Below are 23,784 nucleotides of genomic sequence, written 5' to 3' on the forward strand. Positions count from 1 at the left end.
GAGATGGTTCTTCTATTCTCTCATCTACTTCCTCTTTTTTTTGTCTTTGGAATAGTTGTCTTGAGAGCGTATGTGTATGTGTGTATCTGTGTGTGTGTTTGTGTGTGTGTGTTCATATAGGGATTTGCCCGCGCGCGGGCGTCCATTACCTCCCCCCCCTGCGCCTTCTCCGCGCCGCGCTGCCTACCGCAGCCCTATACGGCGGCGGCAGCGTTCCGCTTCTCACTAGAAGCGCTGCCGATGACGCGCCGCGAAATGTACACCTCGAGGCCCTCCTGGACGACGAAGAAGGTCGCCTTGGCCTTGAGCTCGCGCTTCGGGTACACCAGCTCGAATTTGAAGTCGCGCAGCAGCCGCGGGATCACCTTGTTGATCTCCAGCAGCGCCAGGTTGCGCCCGATGCAAACGTGGGCGCCACCGCCGAACTGTTGTTGTGCCCGCCGCGTTAGTTCGTGGGATCCAAGAGAGAGAGAGAGAGAGAGAGAAAACGGGGAAAGGCTACGTACCTGGACCATGTACCGCTCCATGATGCGGGCGTCCTCGGGGTCCTCGAGCCACCGCTCGGGCCGGAAGAAGTCGGCGTCCTGGCCGAAGATCTCGCGGTCGCGGTGCAGGACCCAGCCGTTGAGCGCGAGGCGGGTGCCGCCGGGGAGGTGGCGGCCCTCGATCTCGACGCCCTCGGGAGGCACCAAGCGCGTTATGTTGAGGCCGACTGCGGGCCGCACCCGCATGCTCTCTTTGAGGCAGGCCTGGAAGTAGGGCAGGTTCTGCGTGTCCGTCCACTGCGGGTTTCCCTGCGCCGGGATCGTCCCGTCCGTCACCGCCGCCTCGATCTCCGCCACCAGCTTTTTGTACACCCGTGGTATCGCCAGCACCTGCCAGAAGAACGACTGCATCGTCGATGCTGTCGAGTCCGATCCAGCAAAGCTGCGTTGGTTGCGCGTTAGCTCCCTTGCTTCCCATAACAGGTAAGGATAGAAAACAGGACAAGAGAAGCTTACATGGCACCGTGAGCTACAGCAAAGATATCGCCTTCGTGGAACTTCTCCTTGTCCTTGAGGTGGCCCCGGATCAGCGACGAGAGGAGGTCCTCGCGGCCGTCGCCGCCGGCGCCCTTGCCGTCACGCTCGACCTCGAAGGGGCGGCGTTTGCCCATCTCCTCGAGGGCGATGCGGGTGACGAGCGCGTTGCTGGGGTCGAAGGCCGGGATCAGTTTCCATAGCGGATTGCGGCGTAGCAGGTGGTCGACCTCGGGGATCTGCCCGACGATGCCGTTGTATTTCTGGCTCTGGTCGATGGTCTTGATCGCGTCCTCCTTGTCCAGACCGGCCGCCATGAACCCGAACGACCGCCCGAACGCCACCTCGCCCAGCACGTCGAACGCGAACCAGTGCAGCCAGTCTCCCAGGTTCACGATTGGCCGCTTCCCGTCCGGCGCTATAGCCGCCGCCTGGAACCCCGGCACCGCCGACTCCGAGTCGGGACAGAACTGGTCGAGCCGGCTCACCAGGAAGTCGATCGTGTCGTCGATGAAGGGGCTAAGCTGCCGCATCGCCGCCATCGAGTACGGGACGTTGGCCACCTTCTTCTTCATCGCGTGCACTTCCTCGCGGGTCTCGGTGAAGATGTCCGGGTTCTCCGGCGGCGGGAAGACGGCGTAGAAGTCCGTCTTGTAGAACCGCTTGCCCGCCGACAGCACGTTGCGCGCCACCGTCGGCGACGAGAAGGACAGCTCGTTCGGCGCGATGCGCACTACTGGTCCGTACTTGCGGTGCAGCTCGATGTGGTGCAGGTGCGTATTCTCCGAGGCCGTCGAGATGACTTTCCAGAGACGCGTGCACGAGGCCAGGAACGGGCCCGGGTACGAGCGCAGTGGCGATGCGTAGCGCTTATACAGCAGGCGGATGACGACGAAGAGCGGGATGAGATACATCCAGTGCTCCCGAAGGAGACCCCCTGCGGTGAGCAAGAGCACCCGGGTGGGAGAGATGGCCGCGGTCTCTTCGGCAGCCATGGTGACAAGTCGTCCAGGGAGACCAACTGACTATTAAGAGGCGGGTTGAGCTACGGGCTGGGGGGCTATCTGCGAGATCAAATCGCGAGTAGGTCCTCCGCAGGATGACTTGCTGAGGCTCCCCTGCGGGCAGTCACACACACACACACACGACTCCTGTTGAAGGAGCCCGGTGCGATTCAAATACAGATGCGAACAAAATCAGAGGATGGCGAGAAAGGAGAGAAAGAAGGCTGGCAAGGACGCCTCGGATACGTTTAAAAGCCTGAGCCGGACTCACTCGGGCCCTTCTCTACAGACGACATTGTCACGGTAGTTCAGATCTCTTGGGAAAATTCAGATATATGAGCCCCTTGAGGCTAGCCACAGCGAGGTCAGGTCAATCATACTACCTGGAGCGCGGCTCCTCGACACATCGCCTGATACGCGATCTGAGCTCGCCGGGCTCGTAAGCACTTATTAACCTCGGCGAGGGCCCCCTCGACCAATGAGCGAACTGCCGACGACATGTCTATACCCTCGACGAGCGCTCAGGACGCCGGCCTGGGCGCGATGTGGAGAGCTGGTGCTGGGGGAATTGCGGGGAGGGCTAGCCGGGGGCCAGGATGGCTAGCTCGAGGCGGAGGGCCGACGAAGCGATGACAAAAAGTGATAAAACCGCGTCGGCAACTGAAATGAGACCGGATTGATTCGCAGCAGCCGGGGAGACGACCCCCGGGGCGGGTACATCGTATGTTGAGGACAAGTGCCGGGGGCATAGGGGGGGAGGGGGGCCACCCTCTCACCCACGCACATAACAACATGTAAAACGTGGTATCGGACGCCTCCATCCTGTTACTGCTTGGCGCTGGAACCATGGTTGTGGTTGTGGGTGGCTATAGCGACGCGGACCACCCAATTGCCATGCTTGGGGACGTCATCGGTCCCATTCCCTCGCTCGCTGCGGTGATCCCACGCCCCGGGTTGGCTACGCTGGCTGCTGAACAGGCACCCGGCCTGGTTGTGTTGTTGGTTGACTACTATTCCTGTCATCATGTAAGTACGTGTACCTCGTATGCGGTCGCAACGGACGGGTCGTATGATGTCCGTCGCTAACCCCTCCGAAACAGGTAGACGTACGAAGGAAACCCTCTCTCTCTCCTGGAAATGACATCTGGTCGTTTCGACCGCTTCACCAAGTCTTAGAAAAGTCAATAGAGAGTGCACCTATAACGAATTTCTGAAGGTTTGGTATAGCATTTTTGGTATCATAACGCCGCACGTACCGCCGTTATCCTTTCCGTGCCTAAACACCTTTTTTTTTTCTTTTTTCAAGTATTGACTAGGGAGGAGGGATTACAACAGCCACGAGAGTCAGACTACACACTATCGCACCTGAGAAATCTCGGTGTGGGTTAGTAGACCATTAAACCGTTTCACTCATCCCACCTCTTAGCTTCGGCACCGTCGGGCGGTTGGGTCTTGTACGTCTTGTCCTTGGCCTCGGCCCAGCTGGTGCTCAGCGACGTGCCGTTGCTCTCGACATAGCTCTTCATCATGGCTCGTTTCGTGTCTTCGTCCGCCCCTTCGTAGAGCTTCTGGAAGAACTTGTTGACGTCGTTCTGGCTCTCGTCCTCGTCGACGTCGCCGCCGGCATCGAATTTATCCCAGTTCACCGGCCCTTTCTTCGAAGAGGTAGGGTAGGCCGGTGCACTAGCGGGACCGGCACCCCCAGAGGATGGGGTAGAGAGAGGCACAGGATTACTAGCGCGAACATGATCGTCTTTGCCCGGCGTCGCCCTCTCCTGATCTGGGGCAACTAATGTGGCCTCGGTTGCCGGATTCGGGCTCGCTGACAGCCCCGCGGATGCTAATGGGCTGGACTGCTCTCCCAGGCCAGCCTGCAGCTTGTCGAGTAGGGCACCGTACCAGAGGTTCTGATCTCGGCTAAAGTCCGGCAGGTCGAGCTCCTCGGGAGCCTTGTACCTAGTGGGTTGTTAGCGCTCGTCACATTCTCACATTCTCAGAACCTCCCTCGGCGTTGGCGACAGGACGAACCTAGTACGGGCGATAAATGCAGAGAACTGGGGGAAAGACGGCTGCGAGGCAGTGCCGACGGAGATATTGTCTAGGAGGTCAACACTATCCCGCTGCAGGGTCGGCCATTTCCCGAGAGTCTCTTTCTGCAGGACTAGTTCTACCTTCATCGATTTGATCGTCTGCTTGGTCTCGGCCGGCTTGATCCGACCCCAGAGATGGACGCGGATAGTATCCGGGTGGATGGCGGGTATTGGGCCAATAGTAAGGTTCTCAAAGTCAGCCTGCAGGGCGAAGCGATCCGCGGGGACGTTCTTAGCAAAGAAGTCGATGGTGAGGGTCGCATCGTTCTGGTAGAAACTGGTTCGGACGCTGTTCTTCGCGTGAACAACGCGATACTGCTTCCAGAGTCTCTCCCAGGCGTCGCGGGTGCTGCCAGATGCCCGAGACGTGTCGTCTTCCTCTCTCTTCGAATCGCCAGCGCCATCGCCGTCCGTAGGCTCTGCATCCTTCTTAGCCTTACGGGCCGGGGGAGCCGCGGCAGGCTGGGGATACTTTTCCGAGATGTTGACCTTGCGGCCAGCGTGTCCCACAGGGAGCTGCTCTAGCTTCGTCAACGCCTGGAGTCTCCACGAGATTGCCTGGTTCTTCAACGAGACCCCCTTGGACCTCCCACCGTTGCCGGTCATGGCCGTCGCCAGCCGATCCCGGGCATCGGGCTTGACCTCTTCAGTGATGCTGGCGACAGACTCGGTATAGTCTCCATTTTCGTCGACCTTGTTCTGCTGGCCGTCATCCACGGTGGCTCTGGATCCGTCTACGAGCTTGGTGACCCAAGCAGCGCAGATATCGGCGTCGGCGTAGCGACCGAGACGAAAGAGGGCGATAGCTCGTCGAAGCTGAGCCTCCGTCATCAGGTCACGGTTGGCACGATCGAACGCTACGCGTAGAGCCTTCTCCGCGTCGTATAGGGCGAGGTCGAAGTCGTTGGTTCGCAGGTAGGCCTTGGACCGCTCGAGCAGCCAGAGAGGTGCGGGACGCTCTTTCAGAGCTTCAGACAGCTTCTCGATGCCCTCTTCATACCTGCCGGCAGCCACCGCCTTGACACCTTCGTCCGCCAAGACAGTGGGAGAAGGCATCGCGGTAGAGTACGCTGAAGAGATTGTCTGTTGTTGGATCAGATAGGTATGGGTAACGCTTTAAGATGGAGGTTGAGGTTGTGGGATGCGTAGTAAATGGTGTGGTGACTAGGGTGTGCGCATGCGTGTCCGGGGTCACAGAGACAGCTGGGGACTGGGAATGCCAGGCTACAGACCGTTGCTATGGACAGAGGGAGGGGTGGGTGAGGAAGCAGAATGAGAGAGAGATGATGCTCGTTAGATGGCCCCAAGCTGCGGAGGGTTCCTTGACACAGGGCCTGGAGATAGTAGATAGGTACGACCACATTCACCCTCTGGCGACTGACATCGAGAGCTAGGTACGTGATGGGGCGTCGAGAAGGTGGTGGAAGCTGCTCAGTCGCCTTGGCTGGTGGGGGTTTCCACGTCATTCTGCCGCGCCCCCTGAAAACGGAAGGCGGTGAAGACCAGCCGCCGACGCGAAGCACAAACGAGTTACACGTAACATCCAAGGAAAATCAATCCTTACGTGGGCATCCCATCTCGTCGGCATCCATCTCCTCCGTCAGCAGCAGGCAAAACTAATTGTTGCTGTTATTATCATTAGGTGTGCTATAGCTTCTATCTTGTCCACCGTTCCCGTTCGTCTGTCCTTCGTGGGACCGTCACACGCCGAACCCGCAAGCTCGTATCCTTCGTTCCGAGGCCTCCGTGCTGGGCGTAGGTCAGACCACTGTCTCGTCCGGGTACTTCTTCGCAAACATGCCCAGCGCCTTCATCGTAAAAGTGAACTTGTAGTTCGGGTACGAAATCATGCAGCTCTTGTTGAACACGCCTTCGATGGCCTCTTGTTTCCATTCGCCGTTGGGCTGTTGTCGGTCCATGATGAGCTTGATTCCTCTCCTGAGGGGCTCGATATCGGGGTAGTCGGCGTGCATCAGCGCTATCAGCGCCCAGGCCGTCATTACCACTTGCGAGCCGGTGTGGTGCTCGGTATAGACCACCTTCTCGCAGGCCTGCCGGCAGCTTCGTTAGGGGATCGTGATTGCTAGAGGCTCCTATATACGGCCTGAGAAAGGTGGCACTTACCCGGTAGCTCTCCGACCACCCGCCATCTTCCCTCTGCTTAGAAATCAAGAAGTCGCAGCCTTTCTTCGAGTAGGAGCTGTTGCTGTACGTCTCGCCGATGCTCTTCAAGCTCTCGAGGGCGAACATGGTGGCATAGGTGAAACAGATGGCCCAGTTGCCGTACCATGACCCGTCCGGCCGCTGGTATGCCTTGATCGCTCGCAGCGACCGCCCGACGAAGGCCTTGATGTCCTCCGACCGGTAGCTGGGCCAATGTTTCTGGAACAGCGAGAGCGCGGTGACCACCGCCGTCGTGCACTCGACGTAGTCGTACTCGACCATGATCTTACCGAACACCTCCGCCGCGTTGAGCATTTCTAGTAGTTCGCTTCCCCGAGTAGGCTCGTACGACGAGCAAGCCCCGGACTTGTTCTGGTACGTGAGAAGCGTATCGATGGCGTCAAATATGCGCTGATCTTCGAGGAGTTGGGGGTAACCGGGTGTCCTTTGGAGGAGAATGACCGACTTCAACGCCTCGGAGATGCAGTCGCACACGGCATAACCTTGATCCTTCGTGCTGAAGGCCCAAGCACCCTTGCGCTGCTGCCGATAGCAAACAGCTTGGTCCTCGCAGTTCTCGCGTATCTGCTGGTCGTCGAGGAACTTCAACGCTTTCGTCAGCATCGGCTTCCACCGAGCATCACGTTCTAGTCCCGCATCCGTCGCGACTTGGACTAGGAACGACGTGTCCCAGCATTGCACGCCGTTGGTGCCATTGCAAAACATGCCTTCCTTATTCACCCACATCGCGTCCTCCAGCCTCTCGATATGTCTCCGGACCGAATACGAGCCCGGTCCGTCGCGAATGTAGCACACGACCGTGTTCATCGCGGCATTGACGGGGGCTAGATCGGCATAGTCCGTGTTCACGTCTTCCATATCGATGAGCTTGCTGACCCAATCCTCGGCTTTCTTGCCTAGGGCCTTGGTGCGGAGATACGGATCCCAAACGTTGACAAGGAACCAATTGGCCGTGTTGAGAAGCCAAGACTTGGGATGGTAGTTATCGATGGGACATATGCTATTGCGATGGCCGGCCCAGTTCACCTGCTCCCACGGCTCGACGAACAGCTCCTGCCGCAACGCTCGGATGACGTCGGTCTCCTCGCAAGACCATTTCTTCTCGTAGATGTAGCCCATGGCCAAGAAGACCTGGCGTATGTGAATCCACCACCTCCAAGGCGCGAAGGGGACCCAGTCGGGAAGCAGCCACAGCTCGGGGGGGATGGGGTTGACGATGTCCCACTTGCAAACACCGAGCACGCTCAGCCAGAACTTGGCCCAATGAGGCGCGTGGGTAACGCCCCCGAGCTTATGCAGCGTGGCCCGAGCTTTGACCATGGCCGGGTGTTCCGGGTCGACGCCGACGATCCGGAGGACAGCGTAGTTCAACGAAGTCCCGAACACAGTGCTCTCGCCCTCGGTGTGCAAACCCCACCCGCCGTCCTCGGGGTTCGCTCTCGCAAAGAGGTAGTTTTTGATCTCGGTAGCGACGTACCAGGGGATGGGCGTCTTGGTCGCGTACCAGGTGATGACGATGCCGGGAAGTAGAAACATGGGACCGCCATATTCGCAGCCCCATTGACCGGACGGCAATTGAAGCTTTTCGAAGAATGTCAAGCCATTGACGACGGCGTCGAGCGGTTTCTTAGGGGTGGGCAAGGTAGGGAGTCCCTACAGCGAGCGCGATGGTCAGCCAAGGCAGCGCGGGTGGTACGATACAAAAAGGGGCCGCACTAGATCCAATCCCAGATACCACTTGTCCGCGTAGCTCTGCGGCCACCTCTCTGCCGCTTCGTCGTCCTCGAGGTAGTGCCACGTATGGCGCCCCTTCTCGTCCAGCATGCGCCATCGCGTCAGGTCTGTCGTCTCCTCGAGCTTCGGGCGCTTGGCCGCAGTGTCGAAGCTATCCTCGCTGGCGCGTTTTGCCGGCGGCTTCCGGGACAATTCACCGTTGGCAGAGCCATGGGAGAATCCATTGGACCGTGCCGTGCCATGGGCCGTCTTGGTATTGGCTGATCGAGTCGTTACCATCTTCGAGGCGGCGCTGTTGGGGATGGCGGAAGGACAATCAAGGAGAAAGTCGGTGGTGCAGGTGAGAGAGACGGGGGACAGGAAGCCTGGTGGGTTGTTGAGTTTATTCGTAGACATTAGCGGCACCCTTTAGGGAATGGGGCGGGTCGCTGGGTCCTAAACACCCAACACCCCGACTCCGTCAACGACATGGGGTCGGGGGCATTTCACCTTGCGCTTACAGCATATTACAACCATCAGACAACTTGGCGAAGGTATGGAGGCATACACTGGTAGACGTTGCGGTGCTGGCATGCGGACCGCAATTGCGGCACGAGATATGGTTAATAGAGATGAGCAAATCTTCTGCAGATAAGCTAGGATCTAACGTAAAATTAAACTGCCTTGCACGAAGCTGGACAGCGATACCTAGCTTGACGCCGACCCCGCTGGCAGCTGGCAGTTAGGTAGCAGGTTACAGGGCGTCTGGCGTTGGGTCGGGGGCTCTGGCGGCAGAGGTTAGTCCGCTAAGGCCGCACAGTCGATGCCTACGTACGGATACCTCGCTATCTAGGGCAGCCTACGGCGGCCCACGGGCCACACCTAACACCTCTAGGACACGTGCGTGTCAACGCGTGTCTAACAACGCGCCTCATCCCACATCCATCCTATACCACGTCACGCAGAGGGACAGCTAGCCCCGCGCGTCATCCCCAGCCGTTCGCAAGCGGGTCTCGCATTTCATCCTGCATGAACCCCCCGCCGATGACCCATCTTGAGAGGCACCATGGAGCGCCCGGTCGACTCGCCTGTCTCATCCCCCAACTCCGAGTCGCCGCCTCCAGAGGGGATGGGAGTCTCCGTCGGAGGCGCCGCGCGGAGCAGCCAGACTGGGACCGTCGTATCCAGGATTGAGGACATCCTCGAGCATATTGTCGACGCCCTCAGCGAGAACCGGGTACTCGCCATTCCTCTGCGCAGTCGCCGGACTCGCCGCGAGAAGACGATTCGATTCCCGGCGAATACAGAGGCCGAGGTGAAGCGATTTAGTACGTTGACAGTCAGCCAGCGGCCCGCATCCTATTCTGAATGTCCTCGTAGTTTACCTTGCGCCTCAGCTTGCGCGCTCCAGGTCCTCCATGCATGCCACGAAGCGCTCACCTCCGGTCGCATCGTCACGAAGAGGTCTGGCTTTTCCTTTCCCTGGAAACCCCCCACGTCCGCCTGTCGAGACGCTCGTCAATCCGTTAACCCGCAAACAAGCCGCTGAATGGCGACAGGAATATTTACTATCAGAACCCAGATCTCTTTGGCAGCCAGCGATACGTGGATAACCTTATCGATGATATCGCCTTCACGTTCGGTGTTGGGAGGGATGCGCTTAACGTCGTATGCGATCCCTCGGACGCACGGCTTGCTGAGTATCGACGAGGCCGGCTGACCGTTCAACCAGGTTGCCGCCTCCAAAGGTCTTATCGCAGGCAGGATTTCTTTGGTCCTGACAGACGGGTCCACCCTCGACGGCAGCTGTGACGGCGGTAATGTGCGGTCTAGGTTTGTGACAACCGGGGTCGCGTAGGGTGCTAATCAATCCTGCTAGGGAATTCTAATTCCTCACATTGGCACCATCCGTGAGATCACCATGTCTCAAGCAAAATGGATCATAATAGTCGAGAAAGAGGTATCCGCGTCTATCATCATACTCTCCTACTCGGGAGCCGGTCTCACCACCGTGCCAGGCTACATTCCGAGAATTAGCCGCATCTCAGTATTTTGACACGTCGGTCGCGGGACGAGGGGTCATCGTAACGGTGAGGCCGCATCTCCTTCTTGGTGCTGCATCGCTCTCCGGCTTATTCTCTTCACAGGCCAAAGGGTTTCCCGACCTGCTCACACGGCAATTTTTAAGTCTCCTGCATTCTTACTTTCCGCAGATTCCCTTTTACGCGCTTGTAGACTTCGACCCCAGTGGTATCGGTATCCTTCTCACCTACAAGTTGGGGAGTCGATCCCTAGGCCACGAGGATGACGTGGTAGTCCCGCGACTCTCGTGGCTCGGTCCTAACAGCAACGACTTGAAGCATGGTCAAATTCATTCCGCCTCCAACCCTTCGTCCCCCGTCTCGGGTTTTCCACCAAAACCATTCCAACTTTCTACTGCTCTGACGCTTTCAGATCGACGGCAAGCACTTTGTCTCTTGGCCAAGTTCGACGACCGAAATACAGAGGAGATGGATTTGACCCACGAAATACAGTTGATGCTCGTGCTAAATCTAAAGGCGGAAATCCAAGCGGTAGACGACGCCGGAGATATGGGCGCCTGGTTAGATGACCGACTATTAAGCCATCTTGGCGCGGGGTGAGTTACCTAGCAAAGGAAGCTCAGGGCTAGTCACAGGTACCTACTTGGCCATTTCGATCGGCTTCCTCGGTGTAGAAGCCTAAGATAGGGGCTAGAATATTGACGAGGAGCCCGAGTTTTAATTGCACATGAGTCGCCTGGACGTATTGGCGACGGGCAGGTCGCATTCCCCGTTCAACGTTGGCGACGCGGTGACCAGCGTAGGGGATAACTATGCTGCGTGCGTCACGTGATTCACACCCAACACCCAAGATTCAGTAATTCAATAACACAGTAGAAATCAAAAGTTTTCACCAGTGTAAATCAGCAAGCTGCCGTTCGTGCCCGAACCAGACGAGCAGTATGACAGTGTTCTAGAGTATTGGCCCTCACAAAATCCACAATCCAGAGTCCCATACCCGGTTATATAGGTACAACCGCCTCCCCCTATTGCCTGGCTGAATTCGCCCGTTCATCGCAAGTCAGGCATACTCGATCTAGAGCTGTAGACAACAAGAATAGCCCATCCACTAGGGTTATTTCAGTTCAAAGCTCTAGAAATTGAAGAGAAACAAAGAAGAAGGAATATGCCATTCAAAATATCCGAGGATGAGATAGATGATCTCATCTACCTCTCTCGGACGGGCGAAGACGTGGAGCTCGCCGAGATGCTCGCGGAGCTTGCCAACCGCGAGAAAGTTACAAAAACCCAGGTCATCGAGGCTGCGAGAGACGATAGCAGTGCGACTTGCTTGCACATGGCGGCGGCGAACGGGCACACGAGTAAGTCGCCGTGTAGTCTCGTTATTCTTCTTCCCGAGTGGCAGCTTTGAGTAGGAGTGCACGCCAGAAACCGAGACTGGAACATCGCGTTGGAGAAGAGCGGACGCAGTCCGGTTTACCTATGCATCACGTCGCTCGTAGCATTATGAGTACGTCCATACTGACTAGGCATCCATAGAAGTCGTCACTTTAATACTCTCACAATTCCCCTCTCCTGCGAGGGCATCAAAAACGGCAAGCACAGAAGTATCATTCGCGGAGGCGTCGTCCTCGGGAGGGGCTTCGGAGAAATCGCCAACACCTACCAGCTCATCATCATTAGGGCCGTCATATGTGGATGTGAAGAATTCTTACGGAAATACGGCGCTGCATTGGGCGTGTTTAGGCGGCCACCTCGATCTCGTAAAGCTGCTCCTGTCGCGGGGGGCGTCTCCCACCGAGACTAACGACAAGGACCAGATCCCTCTAGATCTAGCCGCATTCAACAACCACATGCATGTCGTTGAGCACTTCCTGTCGCAGAGCAAGGGGCTCGAGAGTGCTAACGCAGAAAAGGGAGGCCTAGAGAATAGCACGCGGGACATAGACGTGGATAACGGTCCGGACAGCGGTAGCGAGAATAATACCAATGGTTGATGCGCTGGAGCCGATTCCAAAGCCAACATCAGGCCGAACGCTCGATATAATATAATACTAGACTATCGTACAATGAGGTACTAGAATAATTACCTACCTACCACGTATTCAGTAGGCAGTAGGCTAAGAGTCCGCTAGAGAGCACAATGACTGTTCACCTACAAAGCCGGTCTCCGAAGTCAGCAGGTAACAGAAGTCACTCTAGTAGATCCGGGGATACCTCCATTGCGGAATGGCGCAGACGAAAAACGCAAAGACCCAAACGTACCTCAGACTTCGCAGCAAAGCCTCGGTTGTCTGGCCCGGATGCTGAATATTAGTAAAATGGAAAACAATACACTCCACGACGGCCGCTAGGTACTAGATTACATTCGTAAAAGCTGACGTGCGGTCCCACCACCGTGCCCCGAACGTCCCAACTAACGGCCTCGTCGGTGATAGCGCATATAAAACACGACGACATCGTCGCGAGGCCCGGGATGTAGAGGTTCCAAGTCTGCCACAGATTCCACGGGCCGGGGACGCGGGCAGGCTGCCTCCAAAACTTGGTCAAGACAGGCACAAGCGCCCCTTGCGAGACGTGGAGTCAAAAGTAGTTAATGCAATAATATCCTATGTCGCCGTCCCGGGGCAGCCGCTTCTTGGGGTCTCCCTGACCCAGGAGCAGAAACGCTGCGCAGACGATGCCGTACATTCAGTGGAAGATGATAAATGCCCTGATACCGAGGTCGTGAAGATTCATGGGGGAGCACGAGGCCATTTTGGCCGGCGCGAAGTCCTCCTGCGTGGCCTGCAGCCATTTCAAGATGAGAGGAACCAGCATCGAGTAGGCGAATTGGAGGGAGGACACCGCTACGAAGTGTGAGAGCTTTTCGTGCAAGGGAATGACGGTTGACTGGCCGTTTTCGGCGTCGTCAGCCGGGGAGGCTTGGTAATCCGGATAGATCCAGCAGCCGAGTACCGTGCCCAGCCTCTCGCGAACGGAGAGGCCCTCCGTACCGATCACAGAGGACTAGGTGAGGAAGAAGGTGCCATTAAACGCGGGGACCAGGGCGAGGGTCGTCCAGATAGGCTTCTACAGCCACACAGGGCCTCCTTCGGTGACAATGCTGGCTAGGAGGACCGCGAGGTGTATGACGGCCGAACGGCGCCGAGAACAGCCAGGCTTCAAGCGCGTGCCGAAGGCGAATAGCAGGAGGGCCGCGAAGAGGCAGGCAACCGGAATAATGCCCATTATGAAGGTACGCTGCTGTTTCTTGCTGGCGCCGACTTAGAATCTGGGATATAATAAAAAAGGAACGTGAACGAAGGTCGGGATAACGGTATGTGTGGTGATACTGCTAGCCTGAGAGGAGATGAGATATAATACGAAGAGAAGAATTCAAGCAGTCCGGCGCACTCGGTATCAGTTTAAAAGAATGCCGGGCGGAGCTACTCTCTGAAGACTAGGCTCGTCAACGGCGCGCCCGCCCTAATTCGGCCAGTGGCTACCGGCTTTGCTGACTTCCTGAAGTTATAATCAGCAGGTTAGATGGCGGTCGAGTAGAGAGAACCCAGACAGGGGTAGGAAATAGCAAGCCCACTCCCCTTAGATATTCGTACGGCATCGCCTGCCATTCCAAGACCAGCCTCCAGGAAGAGAGGGAGCCGACAGGCGGCATGTACACACCCCATCGACATGGCAGCGTGCCATTGTATAGTGTAGGATAACCCGGAAAGCCAATATGTCGGTCTGTACCAAGGTGGAAGTGATGGCCCCTATTCGTGGCTGGACACTGATACTCGTCAGCTCAGGGATTCGAACGAAGATGATGTAGAAAGCAGGACCTCGGAAATATCACACTTAAGTTTGAAAAGCGAAATGCAGTAGTTAAGCAAAGACAGAAAGGGCTGACAACGCGCCTGTCTTCACGGTTACCCAGAATCTTGTATCGGCACTTCCATCTTACCCCTAAATATCCTTCACCAGTCACAGCAGAGCAGGCAATCAAGTGCAATCTCAGGATGAGTACGGAAATTGAATACTATACTTTTAATAGCTATCGGCATCCGACTTGGAGATTGCAGCAGGGGAACCGCAGCGATGTGCGCCGTACGGTAATTACATACATCTTTCCTTGACTCCCATAAGTGGAAATACTACGATATTATCCAGGACGATACCCCTGGGCGCATTACATGCCTTCGATGTGAAAGCACTATTAATATAGTTCCGTCCGCCTACCCCCCGTCAACATTACGCTGGAACTTATTGTGAGAGGACTTACTGAAAGGCCTGATTAAAACGGTAACATGCAGGTCAGCACGAAGAGATATAAACAACGAAATTTCGTTCCATCTACCTCTACGCATCCCTAGCCGGCTCAACGCACCAATCCACCCTTCACCCACCTCAGTACTAAAAACGTACTCGTTGACGTTTAATAAGGTGGTTGAGAGGTCTCTTAGATGGTTCTCCGGCTAACGATATGCCTGGTAAGTTAGGTTACCGCTTCACGAGCCACCGCTTCGCGGACCACCTTTTTACAAATATGCTTATAAATAAACGATTTTTACGCGTAAAAATCGTTTATTTATAAGTATATTTGTAAAAAGGTGGTCCGCGAAGCGGTGGCTCGTGAAGCGGTGACCTAGCTTATGATTATGGAGCATGGGTAGACTTGTAGGGATTGTTGTCCTCACCAGCCGGTAGGTAAGAACTCCCGACCTAGTTGCCCAAGGTCTTCCCCAGCAGCATGTTGAATATAAGCGTCCATACCCAAAGTAGGGTCACCTACCTACCTCTTCCCTCCGGCAAAATTTGTTCGTAAGCTCTGGCTATCTTACCGCACACTCAATCGTAACAGTGCGAGATCGAGATCCCAGGTACTACCTACGTATTGCTTGCGGACCTGCGAGCTGGGGTCAATGCGGCTTACCTAAGCAGCTCACCTTATGGTGTCTGGCAGAGGTGGGGCTACACGCATTCCGCTTCTCCCACTTCTTCCCTACAAGCCAGCAATTATCAACTCCACCACCGCACGCCGGCTCAGCTTTGATCAACCCATCCCCACGGCCTGAGGCGCTTACGCACCCCAGCATGGTTCTCCAAGATCTCGGTCGCCGCATCAGCGGCGCCTTAAACGATGTCACCCGGGCGCCTAATCTCGACGAGAAGGTATGCTTAGCCGTTCCATTGTCCCATCGCACTCGCCTCCCGCTTTCCCCTCGGGCCGGTAAGGCCCGCGGTCGCACAGAGGCTGACACGCATCGCAGGCTTTCAAAGCCATGCTCAACGAGATATCCGGTGCCCTCCTCGAAGCCGACGTCAACGTCCGACTCGTGAGCAAGTTGAAGAACTCGATAAGCACCGCTGTCAACTTCAAGGACCTACCACCCGGCGTCAACAAGAAGCGGCTAATTCAGAAAGCCGTCTTCGACGAACTAGTCAAGCTTGTCGATCCCCATGCCGAGCCGTTCAAGCCGAAGAAAGGCAAGTCCAACGTTATCATGTTCGTTGGCCTGCAGGGCGCCGGAAAGACGACGACATGTACGAAGCTCGCGCGACATTACCAAGCGAGGGGGTTCCGCTCGTGCCTCGTCTGTGCCGACACCTTCCGAGCCGGCGCCTTCGACCAGCTGAAGCAGAATGCCACGAAAGCCAAGATACCCTACTACGGGTCCCTTACCGAGCTAGACCCGGCCAAGATTGCGAGGGAGGGCGTCGAAAAGTTCAAAAAGGAGCGGTTCGAGGTCATCATCGTGGACACTTCGGGACGTCATCAGCAGGAGGCTGCCTTGTTCCAAGAGATGATAAACATCCAGGCAGCCGTGAAACCCGACGAAACAATCATGGTACTCGACGCCTCCATCGGCCAACAAGCGGAAGCCCAGGCCAAGGCGTTCAAGGAGGCGGCCGATTTTGGAGCCATCATCATCACCAAGACCGACGGCCACGCGAGCGGAGGTGGCGCCATCTCCGCCGTTGCTGCCACCCACACGCCCATCGTCTTTATCGGCACGGGAGAGCATATGCTGGACCTCGAGAGATTTGCCCCGCAACAATTTGTCAACAAGTTGTTGGGAATGGGCGACATGGCAGGGTTGGTCGAGCACGTCCAGTCCCTGAAGCTGGATCAGAAGGACACCATCAAGCACATCGCCGAAGGTATCTTCACAGTACGCGATCTCCGAGACCAGCTGAGCAATATCATGAAGATGGGCCCTATCTCCAAAATGGCGGGCATGATCCCTGGTATGTCGAATCTTCCGGGTATGGCGGGTATGGACGACGAGGAGTCTAGCGCGCGGTTGAAGCGGATGATATTCATCTGCGACAGCATGACCGAGAAGGAACTAGACAGCGATGGGAAGGTGTTCATCGACCAACCCTCTCGCATGACGCGGGTCGCCCGCGGGAGTGGCGTCAGCGTCCGCGAAGTCGAGGACCTGCTCACACAGCAGCGTATTATGGCGGGTATGGCTAAGAAGATGGGCGGCAATATGAAGAACATGCAACGTGCCCAACAAGCCATGGGCGGCGGCAACAAGGCGCAACAGTTTGCTGCCATGCAGAAGCGACTGCAGAGCATGGGCGGTGCCGGCGCGGGCGGCATGCCCGACATGGCGAGCCTCGCGAAGATGTTCGGCGGCGGCGGCGGCGGGTTTCCCGGCGGCATGGACATGCAGAAGATGATGGAGAGCATGGGTATGGGCGGAATGATGGGGGGCGGAGCGCGAGGAGGCAGGCGGTAACGACAACACGTTGCGCACAGGGCAGAAGAGCATTCGGCTTTTATGGATAGACATAATACGGACGGTGCCGGCTGGGCTTTTGGTAGGGATGCAGGCATTGCATGGCGTTAGGCAGCAAAAACGGTTAATAAGGATACCAAGACTCTAATCTAATGAAGAGTGTGTCTAACATCTTACGCGGCGCCGGTGACTATTGAAGTCGGTTAACCGGCTCCGGGCGGAGTCAACTCTGTGTTAATCCACTTATCAATGAGCCAAGGAGCCAACTCGCTAGGAGGGAGTTGTGAAGTAAATACGAACGAAATCATAACTCCTCGTTGAACCCAACGTCCTTCATGCTTACAAAACGGTTATAGGCGAATTACAAACACCTAGGACAAAACCCGCACGCTTACAGGAGAAAAGATTATCAATAAACTAGTTCCTGGTACGAGGTATTTATGCAACATCCGTTGCTGTATCTTAGGGAGAGTACCGGCAAGTCTCTGATCCGGCCGCACGCATCGAGGTCTGGAGCCGACCCCCCACCCACCAAAGACCTAACTCGAGATCGGATTCGACGTTTCTTCCTCCATTAGGCCTGGTTACTGATCAAACCCGATATAAAGCTCTTGCCTCTAAGTGCGTCGTGCCCCGTGGTGCGAGGTGCAATGCCCCCAGTGCCAACGTTGTCGATTTTCACCTGCCTGTTTCGGAATCCGAGCCTCACTACGTGGCTGTAGAAGTGGTGAAGGATCGGCTCTACCAAGAACACCAATAACCACTTGGAAAGTGGGTATATATTCTACCGCTCCAACCATCTTCATAGGCCAATCCAACAAGATACAAGCCGAGTACACACGTCTTTGTATATCTGTGCTTTTGGTTATACCTACCCGAACCTCCCACGGTAACATACAGGAAGTGCTCTCGACTCCCATTTAACTCACGGGCACGGGATTAGGCAACACGTTTCTGTATATGTGCCGTACGACTTCTCCTAGTGCCTCTCTTGCTACGTTCTTTATGCATACTGTAATGCGTAAATTCAAAGGCGCCTTTTTAGGAGCTGAGATTAGGCATATTATTACACGGGGATGGAACCCCGTACCAATAATTAGGTCATAGGAGGTCAGGAGAATAACATCGGGTATTAAGGTCGCCGGTTCGGTAACTTACCAAGGAAAGTCCTAGATAAGCTATAGATAGCTTCGGTATTAAGGTACCTAGGTACTAAGGTACGGAGGTACCTTAAGGATATATTAAGATAAAAATAGCACTAGGAAAACTTAAAGAAAGTAAGGACTTAAGAAACCTTCTATAAAATTATTAGCTAAATTAAATTTATTCTAAGTATATCCCCTTGTTATAAATAATTCTATATTACTCTTAACCTTATAACTTTATTATAAATTAATAATAAGGAAAGCCTACGCCTAAGCCTACGTTAAACGTAGCCGCCGCCTTAGTATCGTTACTACTAGATTAACCTAGGCCCTCTACCGAGGAGCTATAGGCGTTTCCGCTCCTACGGATTACTACTTCCGGGCTAGCGTCGATCTCTATAGCGGAAGTAGCCTAAATAATAGCTATAATTAACGAACTAAAGGCCGCTATAATAAAATTAAAGGCAAAGGACGCCGAACGATAGCGAACCCCTCCGGCGCCTTAGCTAGAAGCGACCCCCGAACCGACCGATAAATCTTTCGTCGTATATTAACCCTAAGAATACGAAGTAATAATGGCTAATGCTCCGAAAATTACGAACTCCGGGGTAGTTATTATAGTGGTACGGTAAGACATGCCCTCTTAATATATTACGTAATACGCTACGATAGGCCTTATATTTATATAGAGTAACCATAGCTCCCGTAAGTACGGGATATACTATGCTTATTATCTAGTTTATTACTTAACTAGATTACTATCTTTATTATTTTTACCTTAATTAAAGATTCGTTTTTACCATTAGATTCGTCGTTCTCCGATTAGTATATCTATCTTAATTATAGGCGCTTAAGTTACTTCGTCGTACCGCTATAGCCGAATAAATAACTTTTACGTTTTACTCCTTTTCTTTTCTTACCTTTTATACTTTCGGACTAGCGACTATTATATCTTTACGACTAAGGGATATAGCTAAGATACGATAACTATATTAAATTTCTTATTTCTCGATTAGTATAGCGATATTAGTTTTATTTATCCTAGACTATCGTACGTATTATAATCTTCAATAAAATATACTTTCGAATAAACCTATCCGGGTTTTTAATATCGCGTACGCTTTATTCCTCCTTAGTAGCGACTACCTTATAACTTTTTCGACCCTTTAACCTTTAGTTTACGGAGTTTTTATTACGCTATTAGGATTTAAAGGATACCGATCGCCGTCGGCGCCGTTATTTAACCCGCGAAGTAGCCCGCGTTTTACGTTAAATAAAGTATCCCGCCTTATGGTTATTTATTTACTATAGGAAGGTACGTATAAGCCCGGGAACCCTCATTACGATACTATAGCCGTTAAGATACTACCTAGCCCTTAATACTTATAACGCTAATAAGTTATCGATATTACGATATAATACGACGACTAAACCGCGTTTATACCAATTAAGATATCCCTTATATTATTATTTACTTACCTATAGAAAGGTATCCGTAAGCCTAGGGAATTATCGTCGTAATATTACCGCTACTAGGAATAGTATTTAACCCTCGATATTAACCACTTCCTCGAACCGCTAATAGTATAGTATATCTCGTACGAGTAAATAAAGCTCGTAGCGATTAAGGCAGCCCCCTTATAGTTATTTACTTACTATATAAAGAACGTACGAGCGCCTTAATATAAATTACGATAACTTATACGACCCGCTACTTCCTTATTAATACTAAAGGCGGATAAAGGCTAATAATAATTATATCCTAACCGACCTTACGATAGCTTCTTTTTCCTTTTAAACTTATTAATCGATATAGATTAAATATATAAATATTAATAACTTATTATACTAAAGGTATTTTAGGATATCTAGGCGTAACGATTCGACGATATAATATACGATATAATATAAATATTTATATTAATAATATAGATAGGATTAATAAATTAATAGCTATTAATAACCGATAGTTTTAAAGAGAATTAGGAATTAATATTAATAGGACTACGTAGATATAAAGGATTAAGGAAACGGAACTAGAGTCGAGCTAATAAATATACCTATATATAAGCTGGCCTTATATTATTAATTAATAGCTAGTATAGCGAGAAGTACTAATATAGGCGTAAAACGGCGCCTAGCGGTAATACCGCTAATACTATTAAATAACCTCCGTTAAATCGAAACCGGCCTATGGCTATAACCGGTATCGTATTTAACGCGATCCTTTACTCGGGATCTATCCCTTATACGTATTATTTTAACGAAGGTTATACGTTAGGAGTTCTAGACCTTAATGGGAGGGATTATCGTCGACTTATTTATAATAGTTAAATTATTAGTCCAGGGAATACGTATCGTACTTTAATTAGGCGTTAGCCGACTAGAAAAGCTCGTATAATACCCGGACCTTATCGATCGGAATAATATAATAAATAATAATATACTTATACTAAAGGAAAAGTATTAGGATATAAATAATAACTATTATATCTTTATCCTTATATTAAATAATAAAACCCTTACTACCTCCCTATCTACTTTATACCTCGTACCGTTAGATTAAACGGAGTCTATAGCTAGGAAACGGAGTAAATCGTTATCGGGACCTAAAGTAATAAAGATTAAACTACTAGTAAAGACCTTAAGAGTCGATACTAGCTTTTCGTTTCTATATCCGCCCGAAGAAAAGAAAGACGACGATAAAACTCCTACTTAGCTATTCCTTAACCGCGGCTCTATACTTATCCCGTTAATCCTTATGGTATTATCTTAGAATAATAATAACGAAACCTTTAGTAGCTAAAATATACCGGTAGCTATCCCGACTATCGTAATACTAGTTATTAGATTTCCTAACCTTACCGATTACCCTAGGCTTAAGTTTAACGAATATAACGTAACTTAATAACTAAAGAAGGTAAATCGATTATTTAACCGCTACCGTATAAGCGACGACGATAAGATTAAGGAAATCGGCGAATGGATTACGACTAAGATTATTAGGGAACGTATTAACGACGTTACGAAGGATTAAACGATCTAAAGAGTTATCGTTATAGCCTTAAAGTACCGCTTTAAGATTACCGATAAACTAGGCTAAGCTAACGTTAAACGTAAACTCGTATAACTAGAACGAGGTAACGTAATTAACGATCTTAAGGCGATCTTTACGTATCTTATAAACTATAAACGTCTTTTTAAGCTCGTAAACGATAACGGAAAGCTTCCCTAGAAAGTAGGATACTTAACCGATAAATTCCGGATATTCTTAATTATAAAGTTCTATAAAACGAAAGATTATAATTATACTAAGATCGGAAATATCGACTACCGGATTCTTTATACTTAGCTTTATAAGTAAGCGGAACGTCGTATAGTAGCATAAATTACCGATAAGATCTAAGCCGAGGAACGACGATAGTAGAAAACGGTAACTTTCGAGGAGCCCGAGAAGCCTATAATATAAATAGTTTAACGATTAACGACTCCTAGCCTTTAGATGCCTTTACTACCGCCTTCCTCGTAACCTAAACCTTCTTATAACTACCTAAATACTAGTTAGGAAGCTAGTATATAAGCCCTTTACGACCGATTTAACGCTTTAGAAATAAAGATAACTTTATAGAATTACCGTTAGGATAGTAGCTTTTATAGCCCTAGGGGTACGTATAACGCCGATTAATAATATTAATAGAAAAACCCGTTCCTAGTAAACGCGGTTCGGAACCTAAGTCTTTATAAACTATAAATTAACGGAAGGACCCTAGTAGGCTTTAAACGTAATATTATATTAAATTACCGAGGCATACGTAGTAGGATTTTATTAACCTAAACGAATAACTATAAGGAATTCGAATATTAGTTTTATAATACTTTCGATCGGCTTTATAACTATAGCCGCTACCCGCTATTAATAAATATAACCTAGAATCGGTTCTACTATAGGAATAATAAGCGATTATACTATCTCGAGAACGGAAACCCGGATAAGCCGGAATTAATATTAATCCTAGGATCGATTATTACCTAAGCTAAGCGTAAAGGAAAACCGATCGCTTACTATATCTTATTTTACGTATATTAAAGTAAGGAATCTCTAGAGTAGGTACGTAGGATAGTATATTATTATTTAACTAAAAAGCTAAAGCTTATATCCCTCGACCTACGATACTTTAAAAGCGAAGAAGTAGTATTAAAGCAAGAAGAAATACTAAGAGCTATATCGGAAATTAACGTTATTTAAATAATCGAACGTAAATATAGCTACGAATTATACGAGATAGGGATCTTAGGTTATAGTTAGACTAAGGATCTTATCGACGACGAAGGTATCTACTACTATAAAGGTATTATTAAGACGGACTTAGTTAAAGTTAACGTAATTAAACGAACTAAAGGTCCTAACGGCGAATATATCGAAAGAAAAGTACCTAATTAAGAGGATATAGAAGTCCTATCGTTATAGCTTAGGCGTAAACCGACTAAAGCCGGTAAGAATACTACTTCGAATACGAACGACCTAGCTAGGAAGGCGAAGACTATTAACGAGTTATTAAGAAAGTTTTAATTAGATAAGATTAATAAGAATAATAGGAAACGCTTCGAAGTTTCGTAAAACGATTTAATTAAATTTATACCCGGGTTTTCGGAATAGGTAGTTAAGTACCTTACGATACGCGCTATAGAGATTAACGAAGGTTAACCTAAGGTTATTAAGATTATAAAGGAATAGGTATAAAAGGATCGAGAAGAAAGCGTTAAAATACTTAGCGTACCGTAAATTACCGCCTCGTTTATTAACCCTTCGAATAAAATAGCGGTAAATTCCGTTATCGCGAAGGATATTAAAAACTATATCCGGCCTTTCTTTAAACTAATAGTTAACGTAAGACCTAACGGAAACGAAGCTCTCGTATCTACGGTAATCGATATAGGGACATAGTCTAGTATAATCGTAAAAAGCTATATAAGAAAGTAGCGTTTCCTTATAACCGATACTAAGGCGATATAGCGAGGTTTTAAATCCTTTATAAAGATCCTATATATAGGAATAATCGACGGTTTTATTTAGCTTACCGATTATTACTTTCGCTTACCGATTTACGTCGTTAAAAATAGGTTCGTTAGTTACCCTTTATTATTTGATATAAACTTTATTTTCTAGTCTCGTATAAAACTCGAATTCGACGGAAGTACCTTTATAAGAACCGTTAACTTTAGCTCGGCCCGGATAATAGTCCCTTTTATTATTAACTTAAAAAGCGATACGCTACTAAGCCTTATATTTAACGATTAAGAAAACTAGATATTATTAATATCCTAGGCCGTTTTAATAGCGTATATAAGCCTAAAAACGCGTTCCTAGCCGAATACTTAGAAACCGACGCTAGCCTTTAAGCTAAAATTAATTATGCCTACCTTTATAACGACGATATAGAGGTAATACTTATTTCCGAAGCTAAAGATTCGTCGGCCTTCGAACTTAATTTAGATAAGGAAAATAAAGCGATCGCTAAATTAAGCGACGAAGAATTCCTTTACGTCTTTAGTAAAGCCGTTACGAAGGTAATTCGATATACGACGTAAGAGTCGAAATAATATAGGCGAGACCTAGTCCTTATTTCGGAATTAGCTTACTAAGCTAAACGTACGTTTTTAATTAATACTATATATAAGCCTAAGTCGCGTAAAGTTTAACCCGTAGATAACGTATCGTTAGACGGTTAAATACCGCTAGGAATACTTAATTAAAAGGATTAAGTAATAAGGGAGGTTAAGTCGAAGTACGAACCGCTAGAGGTATTATAACGCGATAAACCCTATAAGAATATTATACTAAGATTCGTTAATAAC

The 23,784-nt window shown here is 50.8% G+C and overlaps 7 protein-coding genes across 7 annotated transcripts; 3 read left to right on the forward strand and 4 right to left on the reverse strand.

Moving 5' to 3' along the window:
* Positions 1 to 69: 69 nt before the first annotated feature.
* Positions 70 to 2,279, reverse strand: GGS23DRAFT_321166 (cytochrome P450). Its single transcript, XM_051512885.1, has 3 exons — positions 1,002 to 2,279; positions 507 to 927; positions 70 to 425 (listed from the first exon to the last, which is right to left on the reverse strand). Exons 1-3 carry the CDS (start codon positions 2,012 to 2,014, stop codon positions 195 to 197), a joined length of 1,665 nt encoding a protein of 554 aa, XP_051368228.1. The 5' UTR covers positions 2,015 to 2,279; the 3' UTR covers positions 70 to 194.
* Positions 2,280 to 3,200: 921 nt separating this feature from the next.
* Positions 3,201 to 5,569, reverse strand: GGS23DRAFT_321301 (SGS-domain-containing protein). Its single transcript, XM_051512886.1, has 3 exons — positions 5,346 to 5,569; positions 4,052 to 5,183; positions 3,201 to 3,979 (listed from the first exon to the last, which is right to left on the reverse strand). The coding sequence occupies exons 2-3, from the start codon at positions 5,167 to 5,169 to the stop codon at positions 3,430 to 3,432; spliced, it is 1,668 nt and encodes a 555-aa protein (XP_051368229.1). The 5' UTR covers positions 5,170 to 5,183; positions 5,346 to 5,569; the 3' UTR covers positions 3,201 to 3,429.
* A 20-nt stretch (positions 5,570 to 5,589) lies between these two features.
* On the reverse strand, positions 5,590 to 8,734 carry GGS23DRAFT_585785 (terpene synthase). The gene is made up of 4 exons (XM_051517403.1): positions 8,521 to 8,734; positions 8,014 to 8,396; positions 6,238 to 7,950; positions 5,590 to 6,164 (listed from the first exon to the last, which is right to left on the reverse strand). Exons 2-4 carry the CDS (start codon positions 8,308 to 8,310, stop codon positions 5,874 to 5,876), a joined length of 2,301 nt encoding a protein of 766 aa, XP_051368230.1. The 5' UTR covers positions 8,311 to 8,396; positions 8,521 to 8,734; the 3' UTR covers positions 5,590 to 5,873.
* A 17-nt stretch (positions 8,735 to 8,751) lies between these two features.
* Positions 8,752 to 10,945, forward strand: GGS23DRAFT_585817 (DNA topoisomerase IV, alpha subunit). Its single transcript, XM_051517404.1, has 7 exons — positions 8,752 to 9,338; positions 9,408 to 9,474; positions 9,570 to 9,678; positions 9,743 to 9,832; positions 9,890 to 9,970; positions 10,029 to 10,100; positions 10,158 to 10,945. The coding sequence occupies exons 1-7, from the start codon at positions 9,077 to 9,079 to the stop codon at positions 10,650 to 10,652; spliced, it is 1,176 nt and encodes a 391-aa protein (XP_051368231.1). The 5' UTR covers positions 8,752 to 9,076; the 3' UTR covers positions 10,653 to 10,945.
* On the forward strand, positions 10,946 to 12,208 carry GGS23DRAFT_585821 (ankyrin). Its single transcript, XM_051517405.1, has 2 exons — positions 10,946 to 11,413; positions 11,592 to 12,208. Exons 1-2 carry the CDS (start codon positions 11,218 to 11,220, stop codon positions 12,047 to 12,049), a joined length of 654 nt encoding a protein of 217 aa, XP_051368232.1. The 5' UTR covers positions 10,946 to 11,217; the 3' UTR covers positions 12,050 to 12,208.
* Positions 12,209 to 12,743: 535 nt separating this feature from the next.
* On the reverse strand, positions 12,744 to 13,283 carry GGS23DRAFT_600444 (uncharacterized protein; the record flags this gene model as incomplete). Its single annotated transcript, XM_051519066.1, has 2 exons — positions 12,744 to 13,061; positions 13,137 to 13,283. 2 exons carry the CDS (start codon positions 13,281 to 13,283, stop codon positions 12,744 to 12,746), a joined length of 465 nt encoding a protein of 154 aa, XP_051368233.1.
* Positions 13,284 to 14,678: 1,395 nt separating this feature from the next.
* On the forward strand, positions 14,679 to 17,169 carry GGS23DRAFT_585824 (signal recognition particle protein). Its single transcript, XM_051517406.1, has 2 exons — positions 14,679 to 15,206; positions 15,305 to 17,169. The coding sequence occupies exons 1-2, from the start codon at positions 15,129 to 15,131 to the stop codon at positions 16,781 to 16,783; spliced, it is 1,557 nt and encodes a 518-aa protein (XP_051368234.1). The 5' UTR covers positions 14,679 to 15,128; the 3' UTR covers positions 16,784 to 17,169.
* Positions 17,170 to 23,784: the final 6,615 nt, after the last annotated feature.

Source organism: Durotheca rogersii, assembly GCF_024521655.1.
Source record: "Durotheca rogersii strain YMJ 92031201 chromosome Unknown GGS23scaffold_32, whole genome shotgun sequence".
Classification (NCBI taxonomy): domain Eukaryota; kingdom Fungi; phylum Ascomycota; class Sordariomycetes; order Xylariales; family Xylariaceae; genus Durotheca; species Durotheca rogersii.

Bases quoted from the DNA above. Each gene is read 5' to 3' on its own strand.
- GGS23DRAFT_585821 (XM_051517405.1), top strand. From the start codon at position 11,218: ATGCCATTCAAAATATCCGAGGATGAGATAGATGATCTCATCTACCTC. The intron at 11,414-11,591 runs GTAAGTCGCCGT...AGGCATCCATAG, and splicing joins GGCGGCGAACGGGCACACGA to AAGTCGTCACTTTAATACTC.
- GGS23DRAFT_585824 (XM_051517406.1), top strand. From the start codon at position 15,129: ATGGTTCTCCAAGATCTCGGTCGCCGCATCAGCGGCGCCTTAAACGAT. The intron at 15,207-15,304 runs GTATGCTTAGCC...CACGCATCGCAG, and splicing joins CGCCTAATCTCGACGAGAAG to GCTTTCAAAGCCATGCTCAA.
- GGS23DRAFT_585817 (XM_051517404.1), top strand. From the start codon at position 9,077: ATGGAGCGCCCGGTCGACTCGCCTGTCTCATCCCCCAACTCCGAGTCG. The intron at 9,679-9,742 runs GTATGCGATCCC...CCGTTCAACCAG, and splicing joins GGAGGGATGCGCTTAACGTC to GTTGCCGCCTCCAAAGGTCT. The intron at 9,971-10,028 runs GTATCCGCGTCT...CCACCGTGCCAG, and splicing joins TCATAATAGTCGAGAAAGAG to GCTACATTCCGAGAATTAGC.
- GGS23DRAFT_585785 (XM_051517403.1), bottom strand. From the start codon at position 8,310: ATGGTAACGACTCGATCAGCCAATACCAAGACGGCCCATGGCACGGCA. The intron at 7,951-8,013 runs GTGCGGCCCCTT...CGCTCGCTGTAG, and splicing joins GGTATCTGGGATTGGATCTA to GGACTCCCTACCTTGCCCAC. The intron at 6,165-6,237 runs GTAAGTGCCACC...AGCTGCCGGCAG, and splicing joins GGTGGTCGGAGAGCTACCGG to GCCTGCGAGAAGGTGGTCTA.
- GGS23DRAFT_321166 (XM_051512885.1), bottom strand. From the start codon at position 2,014: ATGGCTGCCGAAGAGACCGCGGCCATCTCTCCCACCCGGGTGCTCTTG. The intron at 928-1,001 runs GTAAGCTTCTCT...CAACCAACGCAG, and splicing joins GCTGTAGCTCACGGTGCCAT to CTTTGCTGGATCGGACTCGA. The intron at 426-506 runs GTACGTAGCCTT...GCACAACAACAG, and splicing joins TGGAGCGGTACATGGTCCAG to TTCGGCGGTGGCGCCCACGT.
- GGS23DRAFT_321301 (XM_051512886.1), bottom strand. From the start codon at position 5,169: ATGCCTTCTCCCACTGTCTTGGCGGACGAAGGTGTCAAGGCGGTGGCT. The intron at 3,980-4,051 runs GTTCGTCCTGTC...ACAACCCACTAG, and splicing joins GCATTTATCGCCCGTACTAG to GTACAAGGCTCCCGAGGAGC.